Source organism: Mus pahari, chromosome 6, assembly GCF_900095145.1.
Source record: "Mus pahari chromosome 6, PAHARI_EIJ_v1.1, whole genome shotgun sequence".
Taxonomy (NCBI): Eukaryota; Metazoa; Chordata; class Mammalia; order Rodentia; family Muridae; genus Mus; species Mus pahari.
This window is the reverse complement of record NC_034595.1, coordinates 67,500,001-67,516,673: the sequence shown is the minus strand read 5'-3', so window position 1 is coordinate 67,516,673 and position 16,673 is coordinate 67,500,001. Positions and strand designations below refer to the sequence as shown.

The window sequence follows — 16,673 nt, the reverse complement described above, 5'->3', positions numbered from 1 at the left end:
GTTCCTCTTTCTCCACAACCTCGCCAGCATCTGCTGTCACTTGAATTTTTAATCTTAGCCATTCTGACTGGTGTGAGATGGAATCTCAGGGTTGTTTTGATTTGCATTTCCCTGACGACTAAGGTTCTTTATAGATAACAGAGACGTGAAATAATTATTGTTATTTTACTGATAATTTTAAGTCAAAATTCTGATTAAAAGCCATTAACAGGTGAATTAAGTTGTTTAATACCATATAAAGGGTGATGGTGGCACATGCATTAAATTCCAGCACTAAGGAGGCAAGTAGACCCCTGAGTTTGAGGTCATCCTGGCCTATGGGGAAATTTGTAGGACAGACAGGACTACACAATGAAACACAAAGCCAAATCCACATTTGAGCAAAGTATTTTGAGCAAAAGTATTTGAGCAAAGAACAAAATAGTTCTTTCAGAAGTTGATGAATGATGTATCTGATAAAACATGATGAATATGATTACAGACGTGACATTTTAGTCATCTGATACAGTATATGTGCTAAAAGGACTTAGGAGAAATCATGTAAAAAGAGTCAGGGTGGAGTCTGGAGAGATGTCTCAGTGTTTCAAAGCACTGGCTGTTCTTTTAGAGGACCTGGGTTTGATTCCTATACCCAAAAATCAGTCAGTGGTTCTCAACCTTCCTAATGCTACAACCCTTTAATACAGTTCACCATATTGCAATGACCCTCCCAACCATAAAATTATCGTTGTTGCTACTTTATAACTGTAATTTTGCTGTTATGAATTGTAATGTTAATATCTGATAGTCAGGATATCCAAGATGTGAGCTCAGAGAGATTGAGACTCACAGTTTAGAACCTCTGCCCTTCATGATGAGTAACAACCATTTGAGGTAAAGGAGTGAAGTTAGCCTATTTGGTTTTGTTTGTTGTTTGTTTGTTGTTTGTTTTGGCAGGCATGGGTTGCAGTGAGGCAGGGAGTCTCTGCAGATTTGGGGGATGGGATACAACAATGAGCAGGAGAGGTTAGGAGGGGTTGGCTGTGGAATCCACATATGGGAAGGGGTAAGGTAAGGTTGCATCTGGCTTACTTTTGCATAGGTAGGGATGAGAAACAGGGATTGAGTCTTAAGGAACAGAGAGGAAGGAAAAAGTTTGTGGGTAGTATGCCTGTTCGGGGCAGTGTTTAAAGTATTTTTTTTTTGTGTGTGCCACATCTGTATCTATCTTGAGTGTATATGACATAAGATCCACAGTTTAGACACGAGTGTATGTCAATTTTGTGGAACACATATGTTTGGATTGACATGGAAAAAAAAAATCCCATCAGCAATCCATGGAACAATTTTAAAAGACTTATTAGTGCTACAAATTAAAAATGAAGAATCCCTTTCTTTAACAGGACGTCTACATTCTACTCTTAGTTGAAGGACAGCTGAGTAAAATAAAGTATATGTGAAATTCAATGGATTAGTGTCCTTGAGAAGTGTTCACTCTTCACTCGCCTTTGAGGGAAGTACTAGTACTCAGTAAATCTTAACCGTGCTTGTTAACACATTCTTTTTTATTATTATTTAATTTTATTTGTAATTCATTTTTTACATTCCATATTCCATTCCCCACCCCTCCCCATCCATCATCTGACTGCTTCACATCCCACACCTCCTCCCCACCCCCACCCCATCTCCACATAGATGCCCCCACCTCCTGACCTCTAAACTCCCTGGGGCCTCCAGTCTCTTGAGGGTTAGGTGCTTCATCTCTGAATGAACACAGACCTGGAAGTCCTCTACTGTATGTGTGTTGGGGGCCTCATCTCAGCTGGTGTATGCTGCCTGGTTGATGGTTCAGTGTTTGAGAGATCTCCGGGGTCCAGATTAATTAAGACTGCTGGTCCTCCTACAGAATCGCCCTTCTCATCTCCTTTCAGCCTTCCCTAATTCAACAACAGGGGTCAGCTGCTTCTGTCCATTGGTTGGGTGCAAATAACTGCATCTGACTCTTTCAGCTGCTTGTTGGGTTAACAAAATTCATATGAAGTGTAGTTAAGCATAAAACTTGAGGAGAGGTTGATTTTCAGTTATCAGTGTGGCTTACTGTCTTATTTTGTTTGGTTTTATATGGTTATTGTAGTTTGAAATAATGGGAATATTAATAGCATATATTGTATAGGGATACTATGACTATAGGTATTGTGTGGGAAGTACTTAGGTTTTAACCTACTAAGTGCTTAATAAAGTTTGATTTTTTTGTCATTATTGTACTTTATTAACCTTGGCTTAGATATTAAAGGGCTGGAAAATACTGGGAAGAAACTTAAAGCCCTGTAACAATTTTAAGCTGAATCTAGAATGGGATGGTCTGAGGCTGAGGCTTTTGTGACTGATCCTGATGTACTAGGACTTCCTAAGTAGGACCCAGTACTTGCCGAGGTTTCTGAGAGCATTCAGTTACCTTTAAGCCTTGGAGAGAAAAGATTTGAAACTGTAAAAGCCAAGAAATTGAGCTAATATGTTGTGAGAAAGTAAGTATCTATAGCTACCAGGCAAGGGTGGATTTGCTTAGGTGATTAAAATAGAACAATGACTTCCAAATGTTTTAGATTTTTATTAACAAATAGCTTTTATTTTACATCGTATCTCATCATACATGTTTACACATATTTTTATGTATTTCAATAATAATTGTAACTAATTTCATAAAACCATGTTTAACCTTATGTGTAATACTCTGACATACTATATTTTTCCCCCTTTAAAAAACGTTGATCCTGTCCTCCTCACTTGATTTGACATGATTGGAGTATACATTAATCTTTTGAAGTTCACCTGGAAAATGATTGGACATGCTTTGCTGTGTCCATGAATTAAGAGCCTTTAACAGTCACTAGTACTGTACAGTAGAAGATGGCACTTCTTCCTCTCTAACTCCTGTGCGGCTTCTCTCCTTGCTTAGCTTTTTACATGTCAGGTAGTTTTTCTCAGATGATTGCCTGTTATTTAGATTCCTCTCCTTTTATAAAATAGTAAGGCAGATAATAGTAGCCAACATTTCCCTAGTGCTTTCTGTGCTGTATACTTTGCTGTTTTGCATATCTTTCATCTATATTGGATACCTTAATTATCTTTGTTTTACAGATGGGAAACTAAACCATACTTAGTTAGCTTACATTAAATTCTTGTATGTCTTACATGTAAATGTTTTCTGTAATAGTTATTGGATCAAATTACATTAGTTTCTGGGCTTGCAATTATTTATATTATGTTGAGAGGTTTCATGTACCTCAGGGTGGTCTCAATTTGCTGGGTAGGCAAAGATGACATTGAATCTGATCTTTTTGCCTCCACCTCCCAGGTCCAGATATGCTTTGATATTCTGGACTTGTTTTCTTAGGTTTTGTCACCAAAGGTTATTGGAGTGATAAGAGGTTAATAGAAATTGAATAAAATTGATGTTAAAATTTTAAGTAATTATTTAAGATTATTTAAATTGGTCAGTTTTAGAATTTGAATAATGACTATGTTTGGAGTCTTAAATAATATTAATGTCCTGTAATGTTCTACCAGGCCTGGGTTTGAGAATGAATAATGTTGCAGAAATATATACTTATTCTTAGCTCATTAATTTACCAATTTGGGATCTGTAAGAGGCTTTCATCCAATCCCCTGCCTGCCGGAACAGCTGTTTATATCCTTGCCCATAGCTCCTGGGTTAGTAGTATTTCTGACACAGTGTGAGTTTTCAATTTGGTATGTATAATTTCTGCCAGAGCCTTTGCTGCTGCCAAGTCTGAGGGTGGGAGGGTACAGCTGATTTGTGGGGGAGGGTGCTTGTGACTAGAGGGAACAAGGTGCTCCCTGGGTCTCTGATTTGCTGCAGGCTGAGTGTGAATGATGTCAGGCAGAGCAGAGGACAGCGGATTCAGTTAGGATCTGGAACTTTTTGCTCTCCTGGGCTCTCAGCTTTTGTGAGGAGATTCTGAATGCTGTGCTGGTCACTTTTTCTTTTCTTTCTTTCTTTTTTTTTTTTTTTTTTTTTTTGAGAAAAATAAATTGTTGGCCATGAGTTTTGGGAACCTTTCTAGGTTTTTACTGGCTGAAATGCCTCTTATGTGAGAGAAGTGTCTGCTGAGATCCATTGTGAGGGGACAGATCTTGAGTAGTCAGGAGAATGATGAAACGGAGGAGAGAGAGACTGGGAGCACCGAGCCTACGGATTCAGTAAGGAGGCTGGGGTCTCTGACTGGAAACTGGCAGGTGTTAGAAAAGAAGTAATGCCAAGAAAGAAAAGAAGTAACTCCTTCATTTGCTTGGATGGACACTCTGCTTTGGAAATGTCTGTTAGGAAGAGGGCAGAGCTAACTTTATTGATTCAAGGTCAAAGAACGGTCTGTGGTAGGGACCTGTGGTGTTTCCAATTCTGGAAACTGAGAAGTCATTTTAGGGGTTCTTTGGTGCTTGTAGAAGCTTGGTTAACAATAAATGTAGTTTTCCCCTTGCCTTGAAAGCAAGTTTTTAAAGTTATTGTCAGAGATGCAAATAAAAAAGCCTCCAGAATATGTGGAACAGGAAAATAGAAAGCATAGCTCCTTTGACTCACGTTGTGGAGGGTTACATTTCTGTCCTTTGCCTGTCAGCTCCTAACCTCAGGCCTCCCCTTGCAGATCCACATGAGGTCCTTTGCTTTAAATTCTGTTTCTCCTTTGGCTAAAACAAACTATTATGTGAAGATTTCAAAGCTGGGAAATGGGGAAGAGGGTTCGATTTGTCAGTATGGTTTCCCAAGATCTACACAGATTTATTTAGTAGAGAAGTGTTGAGTAAATCACAAACAGTGGAAGAATCCTAGTGCCCATGTCTCCTTGGTGTGCCTTGAGCTGTGCCTTAAATTTCCGATCTGAGGGAGCATACTTTCCTCCTGGGTATTTGTGCTCATGGTGGCTTTCTGTAGGTTGAGGCCTTTAGCCTGCTCATTGACTGAATTATTATTCTACTAGTCCTTACAAAATATTATTCATTTGACATATGATTGGCATATTGGGAAACTTAAGAGAAAAAAAAAAAAAAAGACTGAGACTAAAGTACAAAGATCCCCAGAGGAAGCATAATCACCTGACGCCGCGTTGAGAGTGCATAGGACTTAGCGGAGCATGGGTTTTTAAATAGAGTTGGTAGAGCTACAAAAATACAAGTGGTCAAAAATTAATGATCTTTGAACATTGATATACTATATTGTGAGTCTTGTGTTTGTTTTAGAGATGAATTTGAAAAATAACCCTGGTGGAAGAGCTAATAAGTAGTTTATTAATTTTTTTCAGACAGATTTTTACAAGGCTGTGCAGCCTTGGCTATCCTGGAACTCACTCTGTAGAGCAGGCTAGCCTCAAATTTAGAGAGTTCATATATTGGGATTATTTTAGGCATGCGTACCCTGCCACCTTTCTCTCTCTCTTTTTTAGTCATACAGTCCCTTTTAGAGCACGGTTCATTGTATGATTAATGTGCAGAGTGGGAATTAGAAGCAACATGAAAATGAGATTAGTGTTTTTACAGAATTTTATAGCCTTGATAACATAATCATTAAAATGACTAAACTTCATATTTTGTGATAAGATTTAAAACTTCCAAGCATGGTGTTGGGTGTTCATAATCCTAGCTTTGTGGGAGGCTGAAGTCAGAACATCGTAAGTTAGATGTCTTGAACAACTTAGTGAGATGCTGTCTCAAGAGGAAACGTTTAAAAAAATTAAGCATTATTTTACCAAATAACAAAAACAGTAGCTTATTGTAGATTCTAATAAATTCTAACTTATATATGCAAGGAAAACTATGTTGCGTATGTGAAATTTAGGTATACTATAGTTTACTTTTCTCTTTTGAGATGGAGGTTTGCTTTGTAGGCAAAGCTGGCTTTAAACTCATGATTTTTCTGTACCAGCCTCACAAGTGATGAGAGTTTAGACATGTACCATTTTGAGTCACTATTTGTCTTCCACTTTGTTATCTTACTGCGTCTCCAAACTGTTTAGTTTATCCATCCAAGAAATAAATTGAGTAAATTGAGAGATAATGATAAGGAAGGTAGATTTCCTGTATGTGTGTACATATGTATACATATATATTGCATAATATAATATATTGAGAAAGACTATCATTGTATCTAAACAATAATAATGGTACAGGAAAGTGACATTTTGAAATAGATTGGGTGCTTATATAATACTTTTTCAACTTTAGAGTTAAAATACTATTCTTAGTTAATAGTGTGTGTATATAAAGCCTTGCTAATTGTATAGCAGATTACGTTTTATAAATCTTTTAAGTTATTTTCATCATCTTTTCTATTTATGACAGAGAGCAAATTAGAAATCAGTATCACCTGTTTCAGCCTTATTATCATAATAGCCTTTCAAAACACCTGAGATACAAAATAGCTAGATCACTTTTAGGGGAAAAGGGAGCTGAGAAACTAGTCATAGTAGATGCTACAATTTGCAAACTTTTGAGGGCAATTTACCTTTTATTGACATATATATTTCTTTAGGAAGTTTTTGTCATTAAATATGAAACACTTCCTGTTCCTTGATGATGAATAAATTTTAGTTGAGAATATGATGGTTTCTCTGAACCCAGTTCTAAATACTTTAAATAGACAAAGCTGAAATATATATATATATATATATATATATATATTCTCTATGCTCTTTGCCCACATTAGTAGTGATGTAGAATATTTGAGAATGATTTTTGACCACTTCTTAAGTCTCTTACTTAAACTAATTCACTTTGAATATGCTTCTTTTTGGTGGAGAAATTAACACTGACCCTGTTTTTTTACTATGATACCTTGTCAGAATCTCTACTCTTTGCCGAGGAGCCGACCTAAGTCAGCATATGTTCTCGCCCTCATCGGCTCCAGCCCTCTCCCTGGCTAAAGTCCCATTTAGTGCTGATTGTGTGCTGTCTACTTCTCCTCTTGTCTTTTTCTTGAACCCTCAAGCCCACAGCAGTCCCTGCAGTCCTTGTTCCAGCCGCACACTACAGTGGAGGTAAGGAAGCCTGCAAATAAATCGATTGGGTTATTGGCGATTGCTTCTAGTTTCATAGGTAAAAGTCTATACCTTACTCCTTAGTAATGGGAAAATTTTGATAAGAGACTGTAAAACTGTTTCACAGATCTCTGTTATATTGAAATTTTCTAAAGAAAGTAGGGTAACTATTGGTAACAAGACAGTTTTGTGGGCATCCTAACCCTGTGACTGTGACAACCTCATAACATGTCCATATTTTATGTAGCAGAAATATCTGAATATAGGGCCCAGAGAGGTAACCCAGCAGTTAAGAGCACCTGTTCTTTTTTGGAGGACCTGGCTTTTAACCATCTGTAACCTCCATTCCAGGGGATCAAGCAGGCATGTAGGCAAAAGATTCATATAAATAAATAAGTAAATCTTTAAACACATATACACAAGTCTAAAAGCAGGCCTTTCAACTTGTCCTGAAAAGAAAATAAACAAACAAACACCCAACAACAATGAATGCATCTCATCCTGGAAGCTACAGTGTTGTCACAGAGTCATATAGTTTACCCTGTTGTCCAAACAGCTTTACTTGTAAGTGTTCATTATGATGACTCATTTATCTGGCATGAAGCCTTTGGCTTCTTCTGCACCATCAATACTGGATCCTCACTGGGACTCCTCTTGGATATTCTGTTGTTACCCTGAGTCATAGAGATTCTGCATCTTTGGTTCTGCAGGACTAGCTTTTCCTGCTGGGGTGGGCCATCTCAGAGTCCTGGATCTGGTCTCTAAGCCACTGGGGATAGCTTGCCCAAGTGCTGAGTGGAATGGGATGCTCTCCTGGTTCATGTCATCTGGACCAGATCTCCCACACTGCCCAGGAGAGAACCAGGGGGGCTACCTCAGCTCAGCCCTCAAACATGAACAAGACCCCAGGTAGTATCGCAAACCACAGATGTCCTCATGGCCTTTGGTGGTAACATCTACACAGGCCCCTCATGCCACTAGGCCATGGACCCAGGCATAGCCCTTGGAGGCATCTTGGGCCCAGACATTACCATGGCCTCAGATAGCAGTGCAGGCTACTCCCATTAGGCTTTTCCTGATTGATGTCACATCTCCTGTCCTGCCTCTCTTCATAATGTACAAACTCTTCTGCTTCTCTTTCTCTTCCATCCTTCTACCACATACATATGATCAGTAGGGCAGGCAGGCCTCTTGGTCTGGAACTTATTTTTATTATTGTTGTTGTTTGAATCTGTGTAGTAAACGTATGTGTTTTTAAGGACACATGTGTGTGCACACATGCATGCATGAATCTGAACTTTCATGTGAAGTCCAGAGGTAGGTGATGGGTATTTTCTTCAGCTGTTCTCTATGCCTTAAGACATAAACTTAACCTCAAGCTCACAGATTGAGCTAAACTGGCCAAGGGATATCCTATTGTTGCCCTGTCATGGAGATCCTGCAGCTTTGGTTCTGAGGATCAGCCCCTTTACATCCTGTAGTTCCAGGAATCTTCTGGCCTCCACCTTTGCAGCATTGGGATTACAAGTGCACGTAGCCACACCTGGCCTTTGTATCCGTTGCTTGGAATCTGAACTCAGGTCCTTATGCTCACACAGTAAGCACTTTGCCCGTTGAAACCCAAGATGTTATTGGATATGTAGAATTGATAGAATTTGTTAATTGAATCAATATGGGATTTGAACAAAAGGTAAGTTAAGTTAGGAATAGCTAAAGAATTTGGATTCAATAGCCAGAAAATTGGAGCTAAGTAACAGAATGGAAAATTGCAGGATAACTAATTATAGAGTCAATGAGAGAGAAGCAAAATCTTGGTTACAGGTAATATAATTAGAACTTGAGAACATATTAGTGATTTGTGAAATTGCCTGTGAGTTTCTGTTGATAGAAAATAAAAACAAATATCAAAGGACTGAGTTGGCAAGCTGACTTTTATTAGGTAGGGAGATGAGAAAAGCAGTAGAATAAAGAATCACTGCTCAGAAAAAAACAAGAAGGTATCTTGAAAGCCAAATGAAGTAAAGGCCTGTAAAAAGAAGATCAAAATGTATATGCCAAACTTTCAGTCAGGAAAACAACAACAACAACAACTGAGAAGTCAAAAGGTTAAGTAATTTTTACTTACAGGGTATTCAGATTTAGATGACATAATTTGATTTTGGATCTCAGAATCCGTAGGTCACTCGGGCTAGTGTTAGATACTAGACAGTGTCGAGGGCTTAACGCTCCCTTCAGGCAACGCTTGGAGAGCACACACAGCCTGGTGTGGAGCTAGTCATGGCACTCCTTACTTCTGTAGTTTTGGAACACACAACCTTGAGCAATATCTTACATTGATAGGCATAAAAGTATGAAATTTTCTGTGTATTCTGCTAAGCTTGTTTGTTCACTGTATGAGAAGGTGGCTTTGATTGTTTACAGATTGTTTTTTTATTTCTTTAAACAGTCTTAAGATTCTAGGATATACTTAGCTAGAAATGTCACAAAGAAGATAACATTCTTATTGCATGAACTCTTGTGTATCTTCTAGGAATCCCAATATTCTTGAAGTATGATATAGAGGCAATTTTCTTGAACTAAGGCAGAATTGTAGTGTTCATAAGGCCTTTTCCTTCTTCTAATACGTTAATGAGATAAATACCTGGGCTGATGGCCCAGGAAATAATGATAGAATGATTGCTTGGCAGGGTTAGATAACTATGTTTCCTAAAAAGCGGAGAGTGAAGTGAGGAAGTAATCTGCAGTAGAGATACATGGCTCTCCGTGTGACTTGGACAGTGACTCTCAATAGGATTGTTGTGACAGGATGGACAGTTACCCAGCACAGGAATCTCCTTTCTGTTTTCTCAGATAGAGGTGCGCTCTAAACACCAATGTGTACTGAGAAACACCATATGAAGGGCAAAGATAGCTTAATTTGTAAGTAGGGATCTTCCAAGTCTGAAGAGTTGAAAGTAGATGACCTGGGGCTATTACAAAGCTGACTCAGAGAAAACTAAAAGTGGAAAAAACTGGAAAACACTTGAAAAGAACTTACAAAGTAGATGGACTGATGGCTGAGGGGTTAAGAACTTTGCTACTCTTGGAGAGGACATGGGTTCAGTTCCCTGTGGTGTCTGGATAGTGGCTCACAACTATCAGTAACTCTAGTCCCTGGTACTTGCTGTTTTACCTCCACAAGTTCCTGGCACATAAATGGTACACATTTACACATAGGAAAAACACTCACATACATACAATGTAAATAAAATGAAGTCTTTTAAAAAGAGAATAAAGAAGCCACAGTAATGGAGAGTGATGGAGGAGCAGGGCAGCAGCTCCCTGAAGACAGATGAGCCTGATGTGAGATGGACTCCGAGGCAGAGGCAGATGGCTGCTGAGGGGCTGCCCTGTTAGATGATGATGACAGTGTTAGGGGATGACCAGTGAGAGATGATGAAGAAGATGTAGAAGAGGCACAGGAAATAGAGGCAGCTCTTAAGCACAGAGTGAGTTCAGAAATGGTATCCCATTACAATGGACGCATTCCTTCCTCTCCCAACCTATTTTCAGCACATACTATATTTGTATTTTTTATCTCTTGTCCTTCTTACATTCATGAGTTCTGTTGTGCTGAGCTTTGCTCTTTGTGTATTCTCTTAAACACTTCCAGTAAGTAGTTAAATCTTACTCTGTATTTTTGCATTTATTTTTGATGCCTTGTTATTACTTAACAATAAAAAGACATGTTTTTACCCATTATAAAGCAATTTTATTTATTTATTTATTTGCAATCCAGCCATTGTTCCCATCCACAGTCTCCCCTCCTACAGTTCCTCATCCGATTCCCCCTCCCCACTATCTCTGAGAGGCTGCTCCCTCATGGTGACCAGACCTCCCCCCTCCCTGAGGCCTCAAGTCTCTCAAGGATTTGGCACATCTTCTTCCACTGAGACCAGATCAAGCAGTCCTCTGCTATATAGGTGTCCTGGGCCTTGAACCAGCTAGTGTATGCTGCCTGATTGGTGGCCCAGTGTCTGGGAATACCCAGGGATCTGGGTTAGTTGAGACTGCTTGTCTTCTTCGAGGTTGCCCTCCTCTTCTGCTTCTTCCATCCTTCCCCTAATTCAACCATAGGGGTCCCTGACTTCAATCCAGTGGTTGGGTATAAGTATCTGTGTCTGTCTCAGTCAGCTACTGGTTGGGCTTCTCAGAGGACAGCCATGCTAGGCTCCTGTCTGTAAGCATACTGTAGCATCAGTAATAGTGTCAGACCTTGGTGTCTCCCCATGAGATGGATCCCAATTTGGGCCAATCACTGGACTACCTTTCCTTCAGTCTCTTCTCCATTTTTGTCCCTTCGATTCTTATGGACAGGAACACTTCTGGATCAGAAATTATGACTGTGGGTTGGCAACCCCATCCCTCCACTTGAGGACCTGTCTATCTACTGGAGGTAAACTCTTTGAGTTCACTCTCCCCACTGTTGGGCACTTCATCTAAGGTCATTTAATTGATTCCAAGATAATCTCTTGTCATATAGAAAAAAAGTATTTTCCTATCATTTCAGTAGTTGCTTCCTTGATTGCTAAGGCAGTCTCAAGTTGTGGCTCCAAAGAGCAGCTCTGAGTTAAAGGCTTGTTGTAACTCTTTATACTTTATGGGCCTGGTCAACATAAGACGATTGTTACAATGAATTTTTGTGAATAAGTTGGTATTGCATTGCATCTTCTAGAAAAATAACTAATATAATAGTATTAATCTTTGTATTTCTAAAATTGATACTATATTTTCATGAGCCTATTTTCTTATTATTTCTCAACTCTCTATTAAATTAGGACTTTACGGGAAACCTAAAGGAAAGATGAAAAATAATGTAAAGTGAAGAGAACTCTTCATGTGAACCTGTTGGTGGGAATGTTCAGTTGGATTAACTATTTTGGAAAACATTAGTTTGGGGCTAGAGAGGTGGCTCAGCAGTGAAGAGCACTGACTATTCTTCCAGAGGACCTGGTTTTGATTCCAAGTATTCACATGGTGGTTAATAACTGTCTGTTTTTAAAAAAAAAAAAAAAAACAACAGCATTTTTTTAGAGGAAAATGTCAGTTCCCTCAAGAAACTAATTAAAATAAACAAAACAAGCCTATGAAAACTAAAAATAGAGGCAAAGCTGTCAGTTGGTACTTAACTAGTGTCTTAGTTACTATTTTTCTGCTGTGACAAAGCACCATGACCAATGCAACTGATAAAAGATAGTGTGGGGGTGGGGGTGTTATTGTTTCAGATTGTTAAGAGTCCATGACCATTATGGTGGGGAGCATGGCAGCGGGTAGGCAGGCACTGGAGTGGTAGCTGAGAGCTCCCATCTGATCCACAGGCAGGATACTGAGAGAGAGTGAGCTAACTGGAATGGCTTGAGCATTTGAAACCTCGAAGCCCACCCTCACTGACACACCTATCTCCTAGTCCTTCCCAAACAATTCCACTTACGGGGGACCAAGCATTCAAATATATGACCCTTGATGGGCCAGTCTCATTTTAAACACCTTACTAGCATGAATTAAGCCCTGGATTGGATTTTTCAGCCCTGTGTAAAATAGGTATGGTGCAGGTCCAAAACTTACATAAGATAGAGGCAAGAAGGTCAGAAAGGAGTTTAAGGTTGTCCTCTTATATAGCGAGTTTAATGTCAGGGCTACATGAGACCTTACCCCTCCTCCAAAAAATAATAGCATTATTATTTGAAAGGTTAGAGGTTTAACTCAGTTTGGTGATAGAACAAGTGCCTAGCATTTATAGGTTTTATTTATTTCATAATATATCAAAATATCACATTGTACCCTAGAAGAATATATATTATGTTAAAAATCTGGTCCATAATCATGAGTTAGAATTTTATCATCTCTGTATTTTCTTACCTGGAGCAGTTTTGCTTTCTTGGTGTTTATGTCCTTGACATTTTAGAAAACCAACAAGAAGGCCAGATGGTGGCGGCTCATGCCTTTGGTCGCAGCACTTGACAGCAGAGGCAGGCAGATCTTTGTATTCAAGACTAATCTGGTCTAAAGAATGAGTTCCACCACAGCCAAGGCTACATAGTCTCAAAAAAAAAAAAAAATCAAAAGAAAGGGGGGTGGGGGAGAGAAAAGAAAAGAAAATCACAACCAGTTATTTGAAAGAACAGTCAGGTAACACAAACTTCATTTTTATAACATTACTAAGAAGCTAGCCTTGATTTGAATAAGGTGAAGGCTGCTTGTTTTCAATGTAGTTATGTTTAAAAATTCTTTAAAACATTTTCAAAAATTACAATTCTATATTATTTGTGCTGAACGCTCATGCTACAACACATATGTGAAGGTCAGAGTTCAACTTGGAGAGGTTGGTTCTCTCTTTCTCCATGCTGATTCTAGAGATAACAGTCAGATCATTAGGCTGGGCAGCAAACTCCTTTGTCCACAGAACTATCTTACCAGTGGTTTTAAATCTTTTCCTAGTTGACAGTTATCTTGTGAGAATCGTTGTGTAAGTCCCTAATCCTAATTAAATTTTAAAAATTTAAATTATCCTCATCAAAATTTGACACATCGAGCTAAGAGTGTCACTGCACAATGGCTTGCCTAGCATGTTAAAGGTTCTGGGTTTAGGACCCAACATCAAAGATAGATGACTGATAGATAGATAGATAGATAGATAGATAGATAGATAGATAGATAGATAGGCAGGCAGACATATAGATAGATATATAGAATAATAACTTTGCCCACTGATTTTAGTATCCATTGATAATTGATGGCTTTAAGTATATTATTACATGACTTGGGTTGATAAATACTTTTCCACTTTAGAGAACTTTTTCCTTTTGTTAGTTTTTCACTTACTGTATCATACAAACCTAATAAATTGTTACTTTGCTTAACGTGGTATAATTTGTTCTTTAAAATACCTTTAAATTTTATTTTACATATATGGATTTTTTAAATCTGTGTACCACATGAGTTCTGTACCCATAGAGGCCAGAAGAAAGTGTTAAATTCCCAGGAACTGGCCTTACAGACAGTTGTTAATGGCCATGTAGGTGCTACAAACCTAACCTGAATCCTGTTAACTGCTAAACTATCTCTCAACCCCATAATCTTTTAATATCTATATGTGCTGGTGCTGAAGCTATACTATTGGGTCCAGAGGAGTTTCTTCATGTTGGTTTTTATGTGTTTTTGATATAAGACATATATGTCATTCTTGTGAAAACTTTCTTTTTGGTTTCATAAAGTAGTCCTATGTGGTCCTTTTACCTTCCCATCATTAGCCCTCGATTTATGCATTCTGTAGAATGCATATTTTTTGTGAGTGGGGAATGTTATTTAAAAGAAGTTGCTATACTGTGTATACTGTTTTTAGGTAATATGTGCATATCTTAAAACTCTTGACTTACTTGCTACCACTGCTTTTAATTCTAGTTCATTCCAATTTTCTCTATTAGTAATTTCTGTTTTTGTGATTCCTTTTTTTGCTAATGAGAATCCTGACTCTAATTATCCTCAATATTGTTACTTAATTTAACTTTTTTTTTTTTTAAGTTTACAACTAATCTTTTGTACCCACTGACCATGTGTGGCTACAAAACTTTGCTGGTTGCCCAGCACCTCATGACACACCAACAGTGTTTTCTCTAAGTAGATAACATCTCAAAACATGTCTGTCAACTTATGGCAAGTACCTTACCACCTGCTTTCATCCACAAGGACGTCACAAGTATCTACTAGTTTCTAAACTACATTATTAAGGAAGGGGAGGAGAGAGAATTCAGAAGTTCCCTGAATGTAACACAAGTAAGTGGGAATGTGGCTTAGTGATAGAAGGTGTGGGGGGAAAAAGGCTTTTAAGATGTAATGCATGTTATAAAGCACAGCAATTATATGTGTAGTTTTTACTACATTTAGAGAAATATACACAATCTAAATATAGAATATTTCCTTCTCTTGGAAAGTTCACTTTTACCTGTTTGTATTTGATCTTTGGATTAGTCCTAGACCTGGGCAACAGCTGCCCTGATATTTTACTATTTTATTTTAAGATTTGATTTCACTATATAGTCTTGGCTGGCCTAGAGCTCACCACGTAGACCAAGCTGGGCTTGAACTCAGAGAGATCTCTGGAGTGCTAGGATTGAAGATATGTACCATCACACTCAACTTGAACATTTCACATTCATGTAATTGTTGCAGTGCTTTAATTCTGGCTTCTTTCATTTGATGTAATGATTCTACAATTTTATCATGTTGAATGTTATTTTCTTCAGTCTTAGATTGTTTTCAATTAGGACTATTACACATGATTACATATGATGTTTCTGTGACCATTTGTATATACCTTTTTCTGTCTTCTTTCCCTCCTCTCCAGACCAGATCCAACTTTTTTTTCTTTCTTTTTTTCCACTTTTTTTATTAGATATTTTCTTTATTTACATTTCAAATGTCATATCCCCTTTCCTAGTTTTCCCTCTGAAAATACCCTATCCCCTCCCCCCACCCACTCCCCAACCCACCCACTCCCATCCCTGGTCCTGGTCCCTATACTGGGGCATAGCAACTTCACAGGACCAAGGGCCTCTCCTCCCATTGATGACCGACTAGGCCATCCTCTGGTACGTATATAACTAGAGCCACAAGTTCCACCATGTGTTTTCTTTGATTGGTGGTATAGTTCCAAGGAGCTCTGGGGGTACTGGTTAGTTCATATTGATGTTCCTCCTATGGGGCTTCAGTCCCCTTCAGCTCCCTGAGTATTTCTCTGGTTCCTTCATTGGGGGCCTTGTGCTCCATCCAATGGATGACTGTGAGCATCCACTTCTGTATTTGCCAGGCTCTGGCAGAGCCTCACAGAAGACAGCTATATCAGGTTCCTGTCAGTAGTCTCTTCTTGGCAACTGCCTAGTGTCTGGGTTTGGTGGTTGTTTATGGGGTGGATCCCCAAGTGGGGAACCTGGATAGTCATTCCTTCAGGCTATGCTCCAAACTTTGTCTCTGTAACTCCTTCCATGGGTATTTTGTTCCCCATTCTAAGAAGGAACGAAGTATCCACACTTTGGTCTTCCTTCTTCTTGAGTTTGATGTGTTTTGCCAATTGTATCTTGGGTATTCTAAGTTTCTGGGCTAATATCCACTTATCAGTGAGTGTATATCATGTACAGACAGATCAGTGGAACAGAATTGACCCAGAAATGAACCCACACATCTATGGTCACATAGATATTTGACAAGGGAGTTAAAATCATCCAGTGGAAAAAAGACAGCATTTTCAACAAATGGTGCAGGCACAACTGGCGGTTATCATGTAGAAGAACGCAAATTAATCCATTCTTACCTCCTTGTACAAAGCTCATGTCTAAGTGGATCAAAGAACGCCACATAAAACCAGAGACACAAATTTATAGAGGAGAAAGTGGGGAAAAGCTTCTAAGATATGGGCACAGGGGAAAAATTCCCGAACAGAACAACAATGGCTTGTGCTATAAGATCAAGAATTGACAAATGGGATCTCATAAAATTGCAAAGCTTCTGTAAGGCAAAAGACACTGTCAATAAGACAGAACGGCCACCAACAGATTGGGAAAGGATTTTTACCAATCCTAAATCTGATAGGGGACTAATATCCAATATATA

The 16,673-nt window shown here is 38.6% G+C and overlaps 1 protein-coding gene across 6 annotated transcripts in view; it reads left to right on the top strand.

The window, feature by feature from the left end:
• Positions 1 to 16,673, top strand: part of Mast2 (microtubule associated serine/threonine kinase 2) — a 152,535-nt gene that overhangs the window by 88,940 nt on the left and 46,922 nt on the right. The window contains exons 1-2 of one of the 6 annotated variants that reach the window (XM_029539446.1): positions 3,813 to 4,200; positions 6,834 to 7,028. The exons of 4 other annotated variants lie outside the window; for them this stretch is intronic. In XM_029539446.1, the coding sequence (XP_029395306.1) occupies positions 4,151 to 4,200; positions 6,834 to 7,028 (245 nt within the window). In that variant the 5' untranslated portion in view covers positions 3,813 to 4,150. Of the gene's footprint in view, positions 1 to 3,812; positions 4,201 to 6,833; positions 7,029 to 16,673 lie in introns of those variants that run through there. One more of the 6 variants, XM_029539447.1, reaches the window with a different exon arrangement.